Consider the following 12871-nt stretch of genomic DNA (forward strand, 5'->3'; position numbering starts at 1 on the left):
CAATCCAGTAGCGTAAAATGTAAGGAAATCTTAAGCTGGCTCATAATCCATCAGTGTGAATTTGTAAAAGGTAAAATGAAACCGTGTGAATTTTGTTCCGCGAGAAGAAAACTAATGCATAAGCTACCAGTATAACTAGAGCTGCCAAAAAAATTTGTAGTTTGTAATTCGATTAACTTCGATTCAAAAAATTTATAGTTCGCAATTAATTCGACTCAAAATTAGTTAGTTCTGAAACAAATCAAACCAGTTTGGTTTGAATTTTATTCAAATTCAAACTCAAACTATGGTAAGTTCGATTCGGTTTGATTCGTTTGCAGCCCCAATCATTATCATCATTATTCTGGGGAGGTCCTCCGATTTTGGATAACTACTCTTATCTCTTCTTCGGGGGTATCTCCTAAATTAATATTTAAAATTTGAAATTTTGATTAAGAATTTGCACTAGATCATATAAATTTCATGCGAGGTGGTTTAATTTAGAAGATAAACAAATTGCAACCACGACAACTCTTATGTAAGAGTACCGTATATGACATGACTACCAAAAAATGTATTTCCTGAACTGAATGGTATGCATGGAAAGAAAAAAAACAAAGTAAAGAAATATATTCTGATTCAAACTTTGTATTCGAGTAAAAGAAATAAAGCTTAGAAAGTAGATATTGACACTTATCAATTATCTAGCTACCAACAATATTATATAATAATAGGAACTTGGAAGTACCTTGTAGAATATTTTATGTTGCAAGCACCACTCCTTTAATCCAGGGCAATCACAAACCTCAACTTCGCAAGGCTCTGCAGGAAGCAACTCATGCACCAATACTTGCAACTTTTCACAGTCTGAAATCTTCAAACTTCTGAGTGAAGGAAGGTTTGTCAACCCCAACAATGAGGTCCCATATGAACCCACCCCTGCTCTCATTGTCAATTCAAGAGATGGTTCCATAAACGAGCACAAATTCTCACAAGCACGGATGAAAAGTTTGACCAAGGATTTCAGGTTTTGTATTCCAGGCATAGATACTAGCTGATAGCACTCACAAATTTCCAACTGTTCAAGTTCTAATGGCAGGGACTCTTCTTTTAAGAACTGCAAACTATCACAGGAGGTAATTTTCAAATACTTTAGCTTGTATAGGCTACCAATCCATTCTGGAAATGTAATGCCATTGTAACCGTCTATTTCTAGCTTGGTAAGATTAGGGTGAGGCTGGAGACTAGCCATCACCGAAAAACAACTCTGTTCTCCAAGAAATATGTTCTCACCTCTTTTGATCTTTAAATGAAATATATTGTGCAGTCTAGTGCCAATCAATTCTGGGATACCATAATTGTCATCCTCATCCTCATTCCAGTTTAGTGCCAAGTGTTCCAAGTTATGCATACTCATAAGGTTAGCACATTGGACATCCATTAAATTGGAAATATTTACCAATCCACTTAGATAGAGTTTTCCTATGTTGTTTGGTAACTCCTTAATTTTACCGCATTCAACAATAGAGAGTTTCCTCAAGGCCTTGAGTTGACAAAGGGACTCAGGTAACACCTCGAGTTTATCACACATATTAATTATCAGCTTTTCCAGGCTAATTAGATTTCCTATGTTGTTTGGTAATTCCTTAATTTTACCGCATTCACCAATAGAGAGTTTCCTCAAGGCCTTGAGTTGACAAAGGGACTCAGGCAACACCTCGAGTTTATCACACATATTAATTATCAGCTTTTCCAGGCTAATTAGATTTCCTATGTTGTTTGGTAACTCCTTAATTTTACCGCATTCACCAATAGAGAGTTTCCTCAAGGCCTTGAGTTGACAAAGGGACTCAGGCAACACCTTGAGTTTATCACATTTATTAATTATCAGCTCTTCCAGGCAAATTAGATTTCCTATTTTTCTTGGCAACACTATGGGAGAACATTTCTGAAGAGAGAGATTTCGCAAGCTGTAAAGGGAGCATATGGAGTCAGGTAACGTTTCACAATCCTGAATACTAAGTGAAAGATAACGAAGATGTTTCAAATCACCAATGCAGGAAAGAGAGTCACAATAAAGATAAAAGGATATCATTTGTAGAGCTCTTAATTTTGGTGCCATTGAAAAGTCAAAAGGATTGAAATGGGTTTTGGCAAAAGAGTGTGTAATGAGTGTACGCAGAGTAGTGAACTTGTCAGAGGGAATAGGATCTTTTGCTCTCACATTTTTAGCAACATACAAATGATGTAGTACATTAGGAAAAATTGGGAGCTTATCAAGCTCAATTGAAAAGCAACCATTTTCTGAATTATGTCGTGCTAAATTGTGAACTATATCATGCAACTTAAACTTCTGGCAAACCAAATCATTCCTCTCAGACATGCCTTCTCTTTCAAATAAGGACCTTTGGCACAGCTTCTGTGCATATTCAAAACCAATCTTTTTTGGAGTCTTGTTTCCTTTAGACTCAATAAAACCCTGAGACATCCATAATTTCACCAAAGCTTCTACATCGTACACGTGATCTTTAGGAAACATGGAACAATATAGAAAACAAGACTTCAGGTATGTGGGAAGGCGTGCATAACTTATTTGAAGAGGTGGAAATATCTCCTTGCTAGCATCTGTATCCCATAGCTCGCTTTCGAAAATCTCTCTCCAACTCTCTTCTTCTGCCTCATGCCTCAAAAGGCTAGCAATTGATTTCACAGCCAGGGGCAACATTCCACACTTTTTCATGATTTGCTTCCCAATTCCTACCAACTTTGGGCTCTTATTCTGTTCTATGCCACCAAATGCATAATGTTCGAACAATTGCCAACATTGTTCAGTTGACAAACAACCAATTTTGAATGTTGGCTCTGTTTGCATGATTCGTGCGACAGAATCGTTCCTTGTAGTAACTAGAATTTTTACAAATTTTGCTGACATAAAAGGAGTCTGAAATGAATCCCAAAAACTCTTATTCTCATTCCAGACATCATCAAGGACCAAAAGGACCCTTTTCCCACTTATCTCCTCACGAATTTTTTCTTGCAAAACACTCAAATTTGTGAGATCACACCCCTTTTTTGTAATAGACTCCATGAATTCTTTGGTGAGTCTTTCAACATTGAAATCCTCTGATACGCATATCCACCCAAATTTATCAAACCGTTGTCGGATTCTTTGATCATTATAGGCAAGTTGTGCAAGGGTTGTTTTCCCAATTCCCCCCATGCCAACAATTGTCACCACCGAATAAACATCACGTTCAGTGGACAAGACATCAATCAGCTTGTCCTTTTCAGTCTCTCGCCCAAAGATATTCGACTCAACTACAAGGTGGCTTGTTGGAGCTATTTGCAATTCGTTGTTGTAACGCATGGGCCCATCTCCCTCTGACAATTGAAGTGCTATCCGATCTTTCATAATCTCATCAAATCTGCTCCTTATTTGCTGAATTTGATCAAGCATGCCGTATGGAACCTGGACAGTTATAATTACCTTGAGAATGTATGACCTATAATGTTCTTGTACACAACTAGTTGTATATTACAGGTCTTTGCATTTCATAAGCAATTTCATTATTTACTCTTTGCAATTCTTGAACAGAAAAGCTTTTGCAAAAGGTAATTAAGTTAAATTAAATTAATTACCTGAATTAGCTTCCTTTTAGAAGAATCTTGTGAAGAAGCATCTCTTGCCTCAACTTCTGCCCGTAAGAATTCGTAGTGGTACTCATCCAGTACATCCTCTGCATCATACGCAACACCCTTGAGCTCCTTCAACCAAAGCTTGACTGACTTGTCTCTGATCTCCCTCTGCTCGGCATCGTACAGCGTGGCTTTGATCCGCTCCAGCATCCCCTGCAGTTTTTTCAATTCAGCCTCAACTTGGTGGTTTTGATCTGCTGGAGGACAGTTGGAAGAAGACGGAGCTCGTGCAGATGCAATGACAGAGGGCAGCAATTTGGTGCCCAATAAAGAGAGAAGGTTGTTAATCACTCCACCTAGACCCATAATGGTTCTACAATTGCAAACTCTCTTCTCTTGTGCTGTTGATATGAAAATGAAACGATAGATATGTTAGATAGAAAAATAGATTATTGGGGAGTCGGAGAAGACTGTGAGTCAAGTAAAGTAATTATTGCAAATTAAAAAAAGTAAAGTAAAGTTAAGTAATTATTCCCACGGGTTTTCCTCGAAAAAAGGTATAGTAAAGTAATTATTGTAAATTAAGTTTCTCTTGGTTGGTGGCGTGCATGTGCTGTCGGTGCATAAATTAAGATTAGGTATTATGACCATTGTTACTTTATTAGTCCAAAACAATATTGCTTTAGGGGTGTGAACGAATTCGGAAATATCCATCCAAATCCCTGAAATTTTTTAGTTATTACCTCAATTAATCAAAATAAAACAACCATCACTCATATCTTCAAATTTTAATTTTTACCACCCACTCAACCTCATGATGCGTACTAAATTTTTTAATACACCAAATGATCAAGATGCACATCAAATTAATTTTTTTTTTTTAGTTTTTTCATTTTTTGGCGCACAACCTTATTAGAAAGCGCACCATTTTTTTTAAGTTCTATTCTATTTTGTTTAAAATTTTTGGACTAAATTTTTTTCCTATTCTATTTTATTTGTTCTGTGGTGATTAGAATTATATTTATACATCAAATTTGATGGTGAAATTATAGAAAATAAAATGCACATGTTCAACAATTAAAATTTTGTACTAAATTTTTACCAAAAAAATACTACTACAAATTATATGCATAATCTGAGTAGCGTTTTGTACTAAGTAAGTAATGACGCAAATTACTACAAAATATAAGCACAATCTAATCGACGTGTTATACTACAAATTATACGCAAAATAGAACATAACAAAACTAAAAAAAAAATTATTTGATGCGCTTCCTACCAAAAAAAATTAATTAATTTGGTGCGCATCGATCCCCAGCGGGTGCACCAAAATATTTGGTGCGCACCTCCAGGGTACGTGAAAAATTTGAAACCTGGAGTTTTGGATGGTGACTGTTTAATTTTGAATTATTAGAGTGCTAATTAAAAAAGTTTCAGTCCAAATCTGCTCCGTATTCGTTTCAGAAAAATATATTAAAAAAAAACATTATTTATAAAAATGAGTGCCTATAGTAAGTGTTCTCCTAAGAATTTCCAATACTAATTAATACTAGAAAAATGCCTCGCTTTGCTTCGGCAGTAATAATAATTGAGATAAGTTATATGACAACAATAATTTTTGGAGATGAACCACAAAAAAAAACATACATATCAGGTTACTGCTAAACTAAAGAGTGCAATTTTCATGTTATCCATAATACCTGTTCGAAGAGTAAATGAGATTCTTCATTGTTAACTAAACCATTTCTAATAATTTTTCATCCTTGTTAATTTGTAACAAAAAATGAACTTTAATTTTTCACCCTTATTAATTAATTTGTAACAAAAAATGAACTTACTTTATATGATACCTGAATAACATTAGAGATTAAAACTGATAAGGCATTTTTTTTTTCAAGGAAAGGAGATTGTTGAGTTGAAGAAGTAAAACATTTTACGGCTAGAGAAAAAAAATACAAATATTCATTCTCACTCTTTTTGAACTAACATAAAACTTTAAAGTATCATCTATCTCTGCCACCAAAATACTAAATTGAATGAAACCTTTAATAGCATTCTAAAACACAATATCAACTAAAAGCAATGGGAAAATATTATTGCAAATAGACAAAGTAACATACACAAACACTACATGTAAGACCTTTAAACAGTATTGTCGATTAAGAAGAAAATCTCATTATCTTTAGGGATTGTGAAATATATTAGTCCAAATATTTTTGGTATTGTTTTACCTTCTTTCATTTTATGTATAAATTTATTGTAGAATGATGAACGTAACAGGAAAATTATGTACCGAGTAAATAAAGAAAAAGATTAGAATAATATTCCTAAGAGAGCCTATGGTATTTTGCATAGCACAGATGAGTCTGTACTATGGATCGATATCTCCATATTTATAGTCCAAAAAGTCAATCTGAGTAGCTTAACATGATCTCCATATTAAAATGTACATGGAGATCAAATTTTACATTTTTCAGAATGATTTTAGTATTTTTTATATAGGTTAAGAATAACTACTTTCATCCTTAGCTGTGTATCAGTCAAGTTATCTAAAAAAAAAAGAATCACTACTTTCGACCAGTCCAAAATTCTATAGCTCAAGTGATTGTCTATCTATCTAAACAAATTGTAAAAAAAAAAAATTGTAAAATTCGGTCTCCACATACATTTTAATATGGAGTCATGATGAACAGTTTAAATTGACTGTTTTGACTTTGAAATAAAGATATTGATCTATAGTACGAATCAATCCATGCTATCCATAGTATCATAGCCTCATTCAAACAACAATATTAGCTTTGGGCTGGTTCTGTTGCATGTGAATCTTTCTATGAAATAATTATAATGGGTATATATGCAAATTGTTCAGCTATAAAGAATAATACATGATATATTTGTACTCTATACTTGCCACACTAATGACCACACTATGTTGTAATTATTCTCTGTTGCATGTGAATCTTTCTGTGCAATAATTATAATGGGTATTTATGCAAATTGTTCAGCTATAAAGAATAATAAATGATATATTTGTAGTCTACACTTGTCACACTAATGAGCACACAATGTTGTAATTATTCTCTTTTGCATGTGAACTAATACAGAATATAATATTGGGCATTGCTAGTTCATAGGAGCACTGTTTTGAAAACCCAATTTCGTTTAATTACCAGCATTCTCTTGCAGTGAAGTAACCCTTTAGCTTGCAAACCTTCCTCGCTACACAACAAACACAAAAATAGATGGAGTACTTTAGAATTTAAATGTACTAGAAGGACCACAATAATTTCTTTATTTATCCAAAACTAACTTTTGATCCGGGATCAATAACTCAGATCCAAAACATTTTATATTTTTTTCAGAACACACAATGAAATATTTTAATTTTTTTTACAGCTGCAAATAATCCTGACTGAAAAATGTTGATCCGTGTTATTAGTCACAATCTTTCTAATAAATACTATTCTATAGTATTTCATCTATTTTAAAAAAAATATATAAAATATTTCTAATATTTCAACCGAAAAAATAAAAAAGTCATAACATCTTCTACTTAATTAAAATAGAAAAATCAGAAATCTTAAAGTTAATCTTCAGCTCTATCGAATGATGTCAAATCAAATAAAAAATTAGAACCGCCATGATTACCGGTGGTTTGGGCATTTTTTGAATTCCTCAAAAAATGTCAGCAGTTTTGTAATTTTCTATTTAATGTTGGTTATTAATAAAAAAATCGACAAAATTACAATTGTTAAGAATTTCTGGATTTATTGTTTTACATGATAGAAATTTTTAATCCTATCCTGATTTTCTATATAGATAAAAAGTAACATTGGTTGTATGGTTGATGGGGATACTTTACTGAAATTTATAATAGTCCACTATTTCCAAATAGCAAATTAAAATAATAGAAAGTACCTTGTAGGTAATAGTATACTATTCCCTTAACATGACATTTTGATTCATAGTCTTGAATTACTCTGAGTAAATCTGAGTAACCATTATCTTCATCATCATCATCATTATTTTGGGACAGTCTTCTTCGATTTTCGATAAAATCTAAGGTTCCACAGATTATCTATATCCTAAATTAAGATTTGAAATTTGAAATTTTGATTAAGAATTGGCACCACATCATATAAATTTCATCCGAGGTGGTTTAATTTAGAAGATAAACAAATTGCAACCACGACAACTCTTATGTAAGAGTACCGTATGTGACAATGTGACATGACTACCAAAAAATGTATTTCCTGAGCTGAATGGTATGCATGGAAAGAAAAAACAAAGTAAAGAAATATATTCTGATTCAAACTTTGTATTCGAGTAAAAGAAATAAAGCTTAGAAAGTAGATATTGACACTTATCAATTATCTACCAACAATATTATATAATAATAGGAACTTGGAAGTACCGTGTAGTTTATTTCATGTTGCAAGCACCACTCCTTTAATCCAGGGCAATTAAAAACCTCAACTTTGCAAGGCTCTGCAGGAGGCAACTCATGATCCAATACTTGCAATTTTATACAGGCTAAAATCTGCAAACTTCTGAGTGAAGGAAGGTTTGTCAACCCCAACAATGAGGTCCCATATGAACCCACCCCTGCTCTCATTGTCAATTCAAGAGATGGTTCCATAAATGAGCACAAGTTCTTACAAACACTGATGGAAAGTTTAACCAAGGATTTCAGGTTTTGTATTCCAGGCATAAATACTAGCTGATCGCAACCCCAAATTTCCAACTGTTCAAGTTCTAATGGCAGGGACTCTGCTTTCAAGAACTGCAAATTATAACAGGAGGTAATTTTCAAATACTTTAGCTTGCATAGGCTGCCAATCCATTCTGGAAATGTAATGCCATTGTAACCGTATATTTCTAGCTTGGTAAGATTAGGGTGAGGCTGGAGACTAACCATCACCGAAAAACAACTCTGTTTTTCAAGAAATATGTTCTCACCTCTTTTGATCTTTAAACGAAATATACTGTGCAGTCTAGTGCCAATCAATTCTGGCATATCAAATATTTGCGAAACAAAACCCTCATTCCAGTTTAGTGCCAAGTGTTCCAAGTTATGCATACTCATAAGGTTAGCACATCGGACATCCATTAAATTGGAAATATTTTTCAATCCAGTTAGACAGAGTTTTCCGCCCAGATCATGAAAATTCTTTAACCATCCTATTGTCTTGCATTCGACCCTCACCTCTAGTTTTTGAATTTCTACAATTTTGCTCAAGCTAGGTAAACAACTCACACCAGTATCCCAGATTTTCAGAGTTTTAAGATCTGTAAGGTTCCCCATGTCACTAGGAAGCTCTTCAAGACATTCCATAAGACAGTTTCCTCAAGGCCTTTAATTGACAAAGGGAACCAGGCAACACCCGGAGGCCAGAGCAACTATCAATTCGGAGCTCTTCTAAGCTAACAACATTTCCTATGTTGTTTGGTAACTCCTTAATTTTATAGCATGAACAAATAGAGAGTTTCCTCAAGGCCTTGAGTTGACAAAGGGACTCAGGCAACACCTCGAGTTTCTTACATTCATTAATTATCAGCTCTTCCAGGCTAATTAAATTTCCTATTTTTCTTGGCAACACTTTGAGAGAACATTCCTTAAGAGAGAGATTTCGCAAGCTGTAAAGGGAGCATATGCATTCAGGTAACGTTTCAACATTACCAAGTGAAAGATAACGAAGATGTTTCATGGAGGAAAGAGATTGACCTAATCCATAATCATCGGATTGCATTACTAGAGCTCTTAATTTTGGTGCCATTGAAAAGTCAAAAGCATCTGAAAAGTTTTCGATAGTTATAATGAGTGTACGCAGAGTAGCCACCTTGTCAGAGGGAATAGGATCTCTTAGCATCACATATTCAGCGATATACAAATGATGTAGTACATTAGGAAAAATTGGGAGCTTACTAGATGTAATTGAAAGGCAACCATCTTCCGAATTACATCGTGCTAAATCGTGAACTATATCATGCAACTTAAACTTCCGGCAAACCAAATCATTCCTCTCATACATGCCTTCTCTTTCAAACAAGGACCTTTGGCACAGCTGCTGTACATATTCAAAACCAATCTTTTCTGGAGTCTTGTTTCCTTTAGACTCAATAAAACCCTGATACATCCATAATTTCACCAAATCTTCTACATCGTATAGGTGGTCTTTAGGAAACATGGAACAATATAAAAAACAGGAAACATGGAACAATATAAAAAACAAGACTTCAGATATGTAGGAAGGCGTGCATAGCTTATTTGAAGAGGTGGAAATATCTCCTTGCTAGCATCTGACTCCCATAGCTCACTTTCCAAAATCTCTCTCCAACTCTCTTCTTCCGCCTCATACCTCAAAAGGCTAGCAATTGACTTCACAGCCAGGGGCAACATTCCACACTTTTTCATGATTTGCTTCCCAATTCCTACCAACTCTGGGCTCTTATTCTGATCTAGGCCACCAAATGCATAATGTTCGAACAATTGCCAACATTGTTCAGTTGACAAACAATCAATTTTGAATGTTGGCTCTGTTTGCATGATTCGTGCGACAGAATCGTTCCTTGTAGTAACTAGAATTTTTGCAAATTTTGCTGACATAAAAGGAGTCTGAAATGAATCCCAAAAACTCTTCTTCTCATTCCAGACATCATCAAGGACCAAAAGGACCCTTTTCCCACTTATCTCCTCACGAATTTTATCTTGCAAAACACTCAAATTTGTGAGATCACACCCCTTTTTTGTAATAGACTCCATGAATTCTTTGGTGAGTTTTTCAACATTGAAATCCTCTGATACGCATATCCACCCAAATTTATCAAACCGTTGTTAGATTCTTTGATCATTATAGGCAAGTTGTGCAAGGGTTGTTTTGCCAATGCCCCCCATGCCAACAATTGTCACCACCGAATAAACATCACGTTCAGTGGACAAGACATCAATCAGCTTCTCCTTTTCAGTCTCTCGCCCAAAGATATTCGACTCAACTACAAAGTGGCTTGTTGGAGCTATTTGCAATTCGTTGTTGTAATGCATGGGCCCATCTCCCTCTGACAATTGAAGTGCTATCCGATCTTTCATAATCTCATCAAATCTGCTCCTTATTTGCTGAATTTGATCAAGCATGCCGTATGGAACCTGGAGAGTTATAATTACCTTGAGAATGTATGACCTACTATAATGTTCTTGTACACAACTAGTTGTATATTACAGGTCTTTGCATTTCATAAGCAATTTCATTATTTACTCTTTGCAATTCTTGAACAGAAAAGCTTTTGCAAAAGGTAATTAAGTTAAATTAAATTAATTACCTGAATTAGCTTCCTTTTAGAAGAATCTTGTGAAGAAGCATCTCTTGCCTCAACTTCTGCCCGTAAGACTTCGTAGTGGTACTCATCCAGTACATCCTCTGCATCATACGCAACACCCTTGAGCTCCTTCAACCAAAGCTTGACTGACTCGTCTCTGATCTCGCTCTTCTCGGCATCGTACAGCGTGGCCTTGATCCGCTCCAGCATCCCCATCACTTTTTTCAATTCAGCCTCAACTTGGTGGTTTTGATCTGCTGGTGGACAGTTGGAAGAAGACGGAGCTCGTGCAGATGCAATGACAGAGGGCAGCAATTTGGTGCCCAATAAAGAGAGAAGGTTGTTAATCACTCCACCTAGATCCATGGATCTACAATTGCAAACTCTTTTTTCTTTTGTGCTGTTGATATGAAAATGAAACGATAGATATATTAGATAGAAAAATAAATTATTGGGGAGTCGGAGAAGACTGATTGTGATAACTCCGTTCGTAAATTAATTATTGCAAATTAAGTCCCTTGGTTGGTGGCGTGCATGTGCTGTCGGTGCATAAAGATTAGGTATCATGACCATTGTGACTTTATGAGTAAAGACATTGAGTCCATATTGAAATAGTTCAAAACAATATTTAAAAAATAAAAAACAGTTTATCAATTTAAGGGTGTGAACGAATTCGGAAATATCCATCCAAATCCTCGAAATTTTTAAAACCAGTTACAATCAGTCAGAATCAACCAAATAATTAAGGACAATAAAATCTGTTAACTTAATTTTGTATAAACCGTCTGATTTTATGGAAATAAATCTGCTACGATCCTAAGGGATTGTAGGGTCCCTACAATTTCAAATCTAACTTTTCATTTGTTTTCAGATTCATATATAAAAAAACAATATCTCTGAAATGCTGGATTTGTAATTGTAGGGACCCTACAATCTCTTAGGATCGTAGTAGATTTATTTCTTGATTTTATTTCCGACCTCCTAAATTTAGTTTGATTTTCTAATAGAATTTTTTCTAATGATTTGTTCTAAATTGTTTCCATGGTTTCATCTGAAACCTTTTTTATGTAATTAATTGTGGTTAAAAAAATATAAAAAAAGAACTTGCTACATGGAAATAATTTAACAGTATTTAGTTATCAGTTATATTTATTGATTACAATTTTTATTGTAATCAATAACAAAACTTTGGAAGAGCAGATTTTTTTCCTTTTGAGAAATGGTAATGATAATTTTCTAAAACAAAAATACAAATCAAATTATATTATGGACCTATATGCAAAAAGCAGATTAAATGTATGGGGACTTGCAGCTATATCCCTGGAAAGTGTCACTCAGTCACGGGTTGTTGTTTTTTGTCATATCTGAGGTCCACCTAGCAAGTAGCAACTATTGTTGTAATATATATTATATTGTCAACATCTCATTCGATATAAAAAACCAAATACTTTTTATGTTTTAACACCACCAAAAATATTGAATGATTGTAAAATAAAATAAGTGAATGATATACTAAACATTTTTATTTATTTTAGAAATAAAAAAAATCCGATTTGTCATGACTTATGAATCATATTGATTTTGTTGTTTTCTAACAATAATAATAAGGATCGAATTATTGATTTGAACTAAGTAGGAGGGCAACCGAATTAATGGCTTGATCCACTTTTGTTTATATTTCCACATAACAAGCTCCACATATTTTGTTTACGGAACCATTGAATCGGTCCACCACCTTGAATCAATAATTCAGTCCTCCTTAGCGTTATTTGAGGATTTGAAATCATGGATGGATTCAAGAAATAGTTCAGTCAGTCTTTTTCGAAATTTCTGTGTTATTTATCTTGTAAAGATGTGATAAAAAGTGGTGATTTGATCACAAGATCGAATAAATTAGGCCCCGTTAGGTTGCTTGGGTTTTGATAGCAAAAAACAAAATATG

The 12871-nt window shown here is 34.2% G+C and overlaps 3 protein-coding genes and 1 pseudogene across 4 annotated transcripts in view; all 4 read right to left on the minus strand.

Annotated features, from left to right (window-relative positions):
- Nucleotides 1–9752, minus strand: part of LOC144553755 (uncharacterized) — a 59275-nt gene extending 49523 nt beyond the window's left edge. The window contains exons 1-2 of the mRNA XM_078301956.1: nt 9000–9752; nt 728–1840 (exon numbers count right to left, since the gene is read on the minus strand). Of these exons, the coding sequence (XP_078158082.1) occupies nt 728–1840; nt 9000–9752 (1866 nt within the window). The remainder of the gene's footprint in view (nt 1–727; nt 1841–8999) is intronic.
- Nucleotides 1912–3984, minus strand: LOC144554382 (putative disease resistance protein RGA3). The gene is made up of 3 exons (XM_078302703.1): nt 3619–3984; nt 2032–3448; nt 1912–1949 (listed from the first exon to the last, which is right to left on the minus strand). The coding sequence occupies exons 1-3, from the start codon at nt 3979–3981 to the stop codon at nt 1912–1914; spliced, it is 1818 nt and encodes a 605-aa protein (XP_078158829.1). The 5' UTR covers nt 3982–3984.
- Nucleotides 7884–8965, minus strand: LOC144554321 (uncharacterized). The gene has a single exon (XM_078302650.1). The coding sequence runs from the start codon at nt 8948–8950 to the stop codon at nt 7982–7984; it is 969 nt and encodes a 322-aa protein (XP_078158776.1). The 5' UTR covers nt 8951–8965; the 3' UTR covers nt 7884–7981.
- LOC144554318 (putative disease resistance protein RGA3) lies at nt 9716–11380 on the minus strand (annotated as a pseudogene). The gene is made up of 2 exons (XR_013511599.1): nt 10933–11380; nt 9716–10759 (listed from the first exon to the last, which is right to left on the minus strand). The product of XR_013511599.1 is annotated as a putative disease resistance protein RGA3 (transcript).
- Between the last annotated feature and the right edge of the window lie 1491 nt (nt 11381–12871).

The sequence above is a fragment of the Carex rostrata genome, chromosome 5, assembly GCF_964058835.1.
Source record: "Carex rostrata chromosome 5, lpCarRost1.2, whole genome shotgun sequence".
Lineage (NCBI taxonomy): Eukaryota > Viridiplantae > Streptophyta > Magnoliopsida > Poales > Cyperaceae > Carex > Carex rostrata.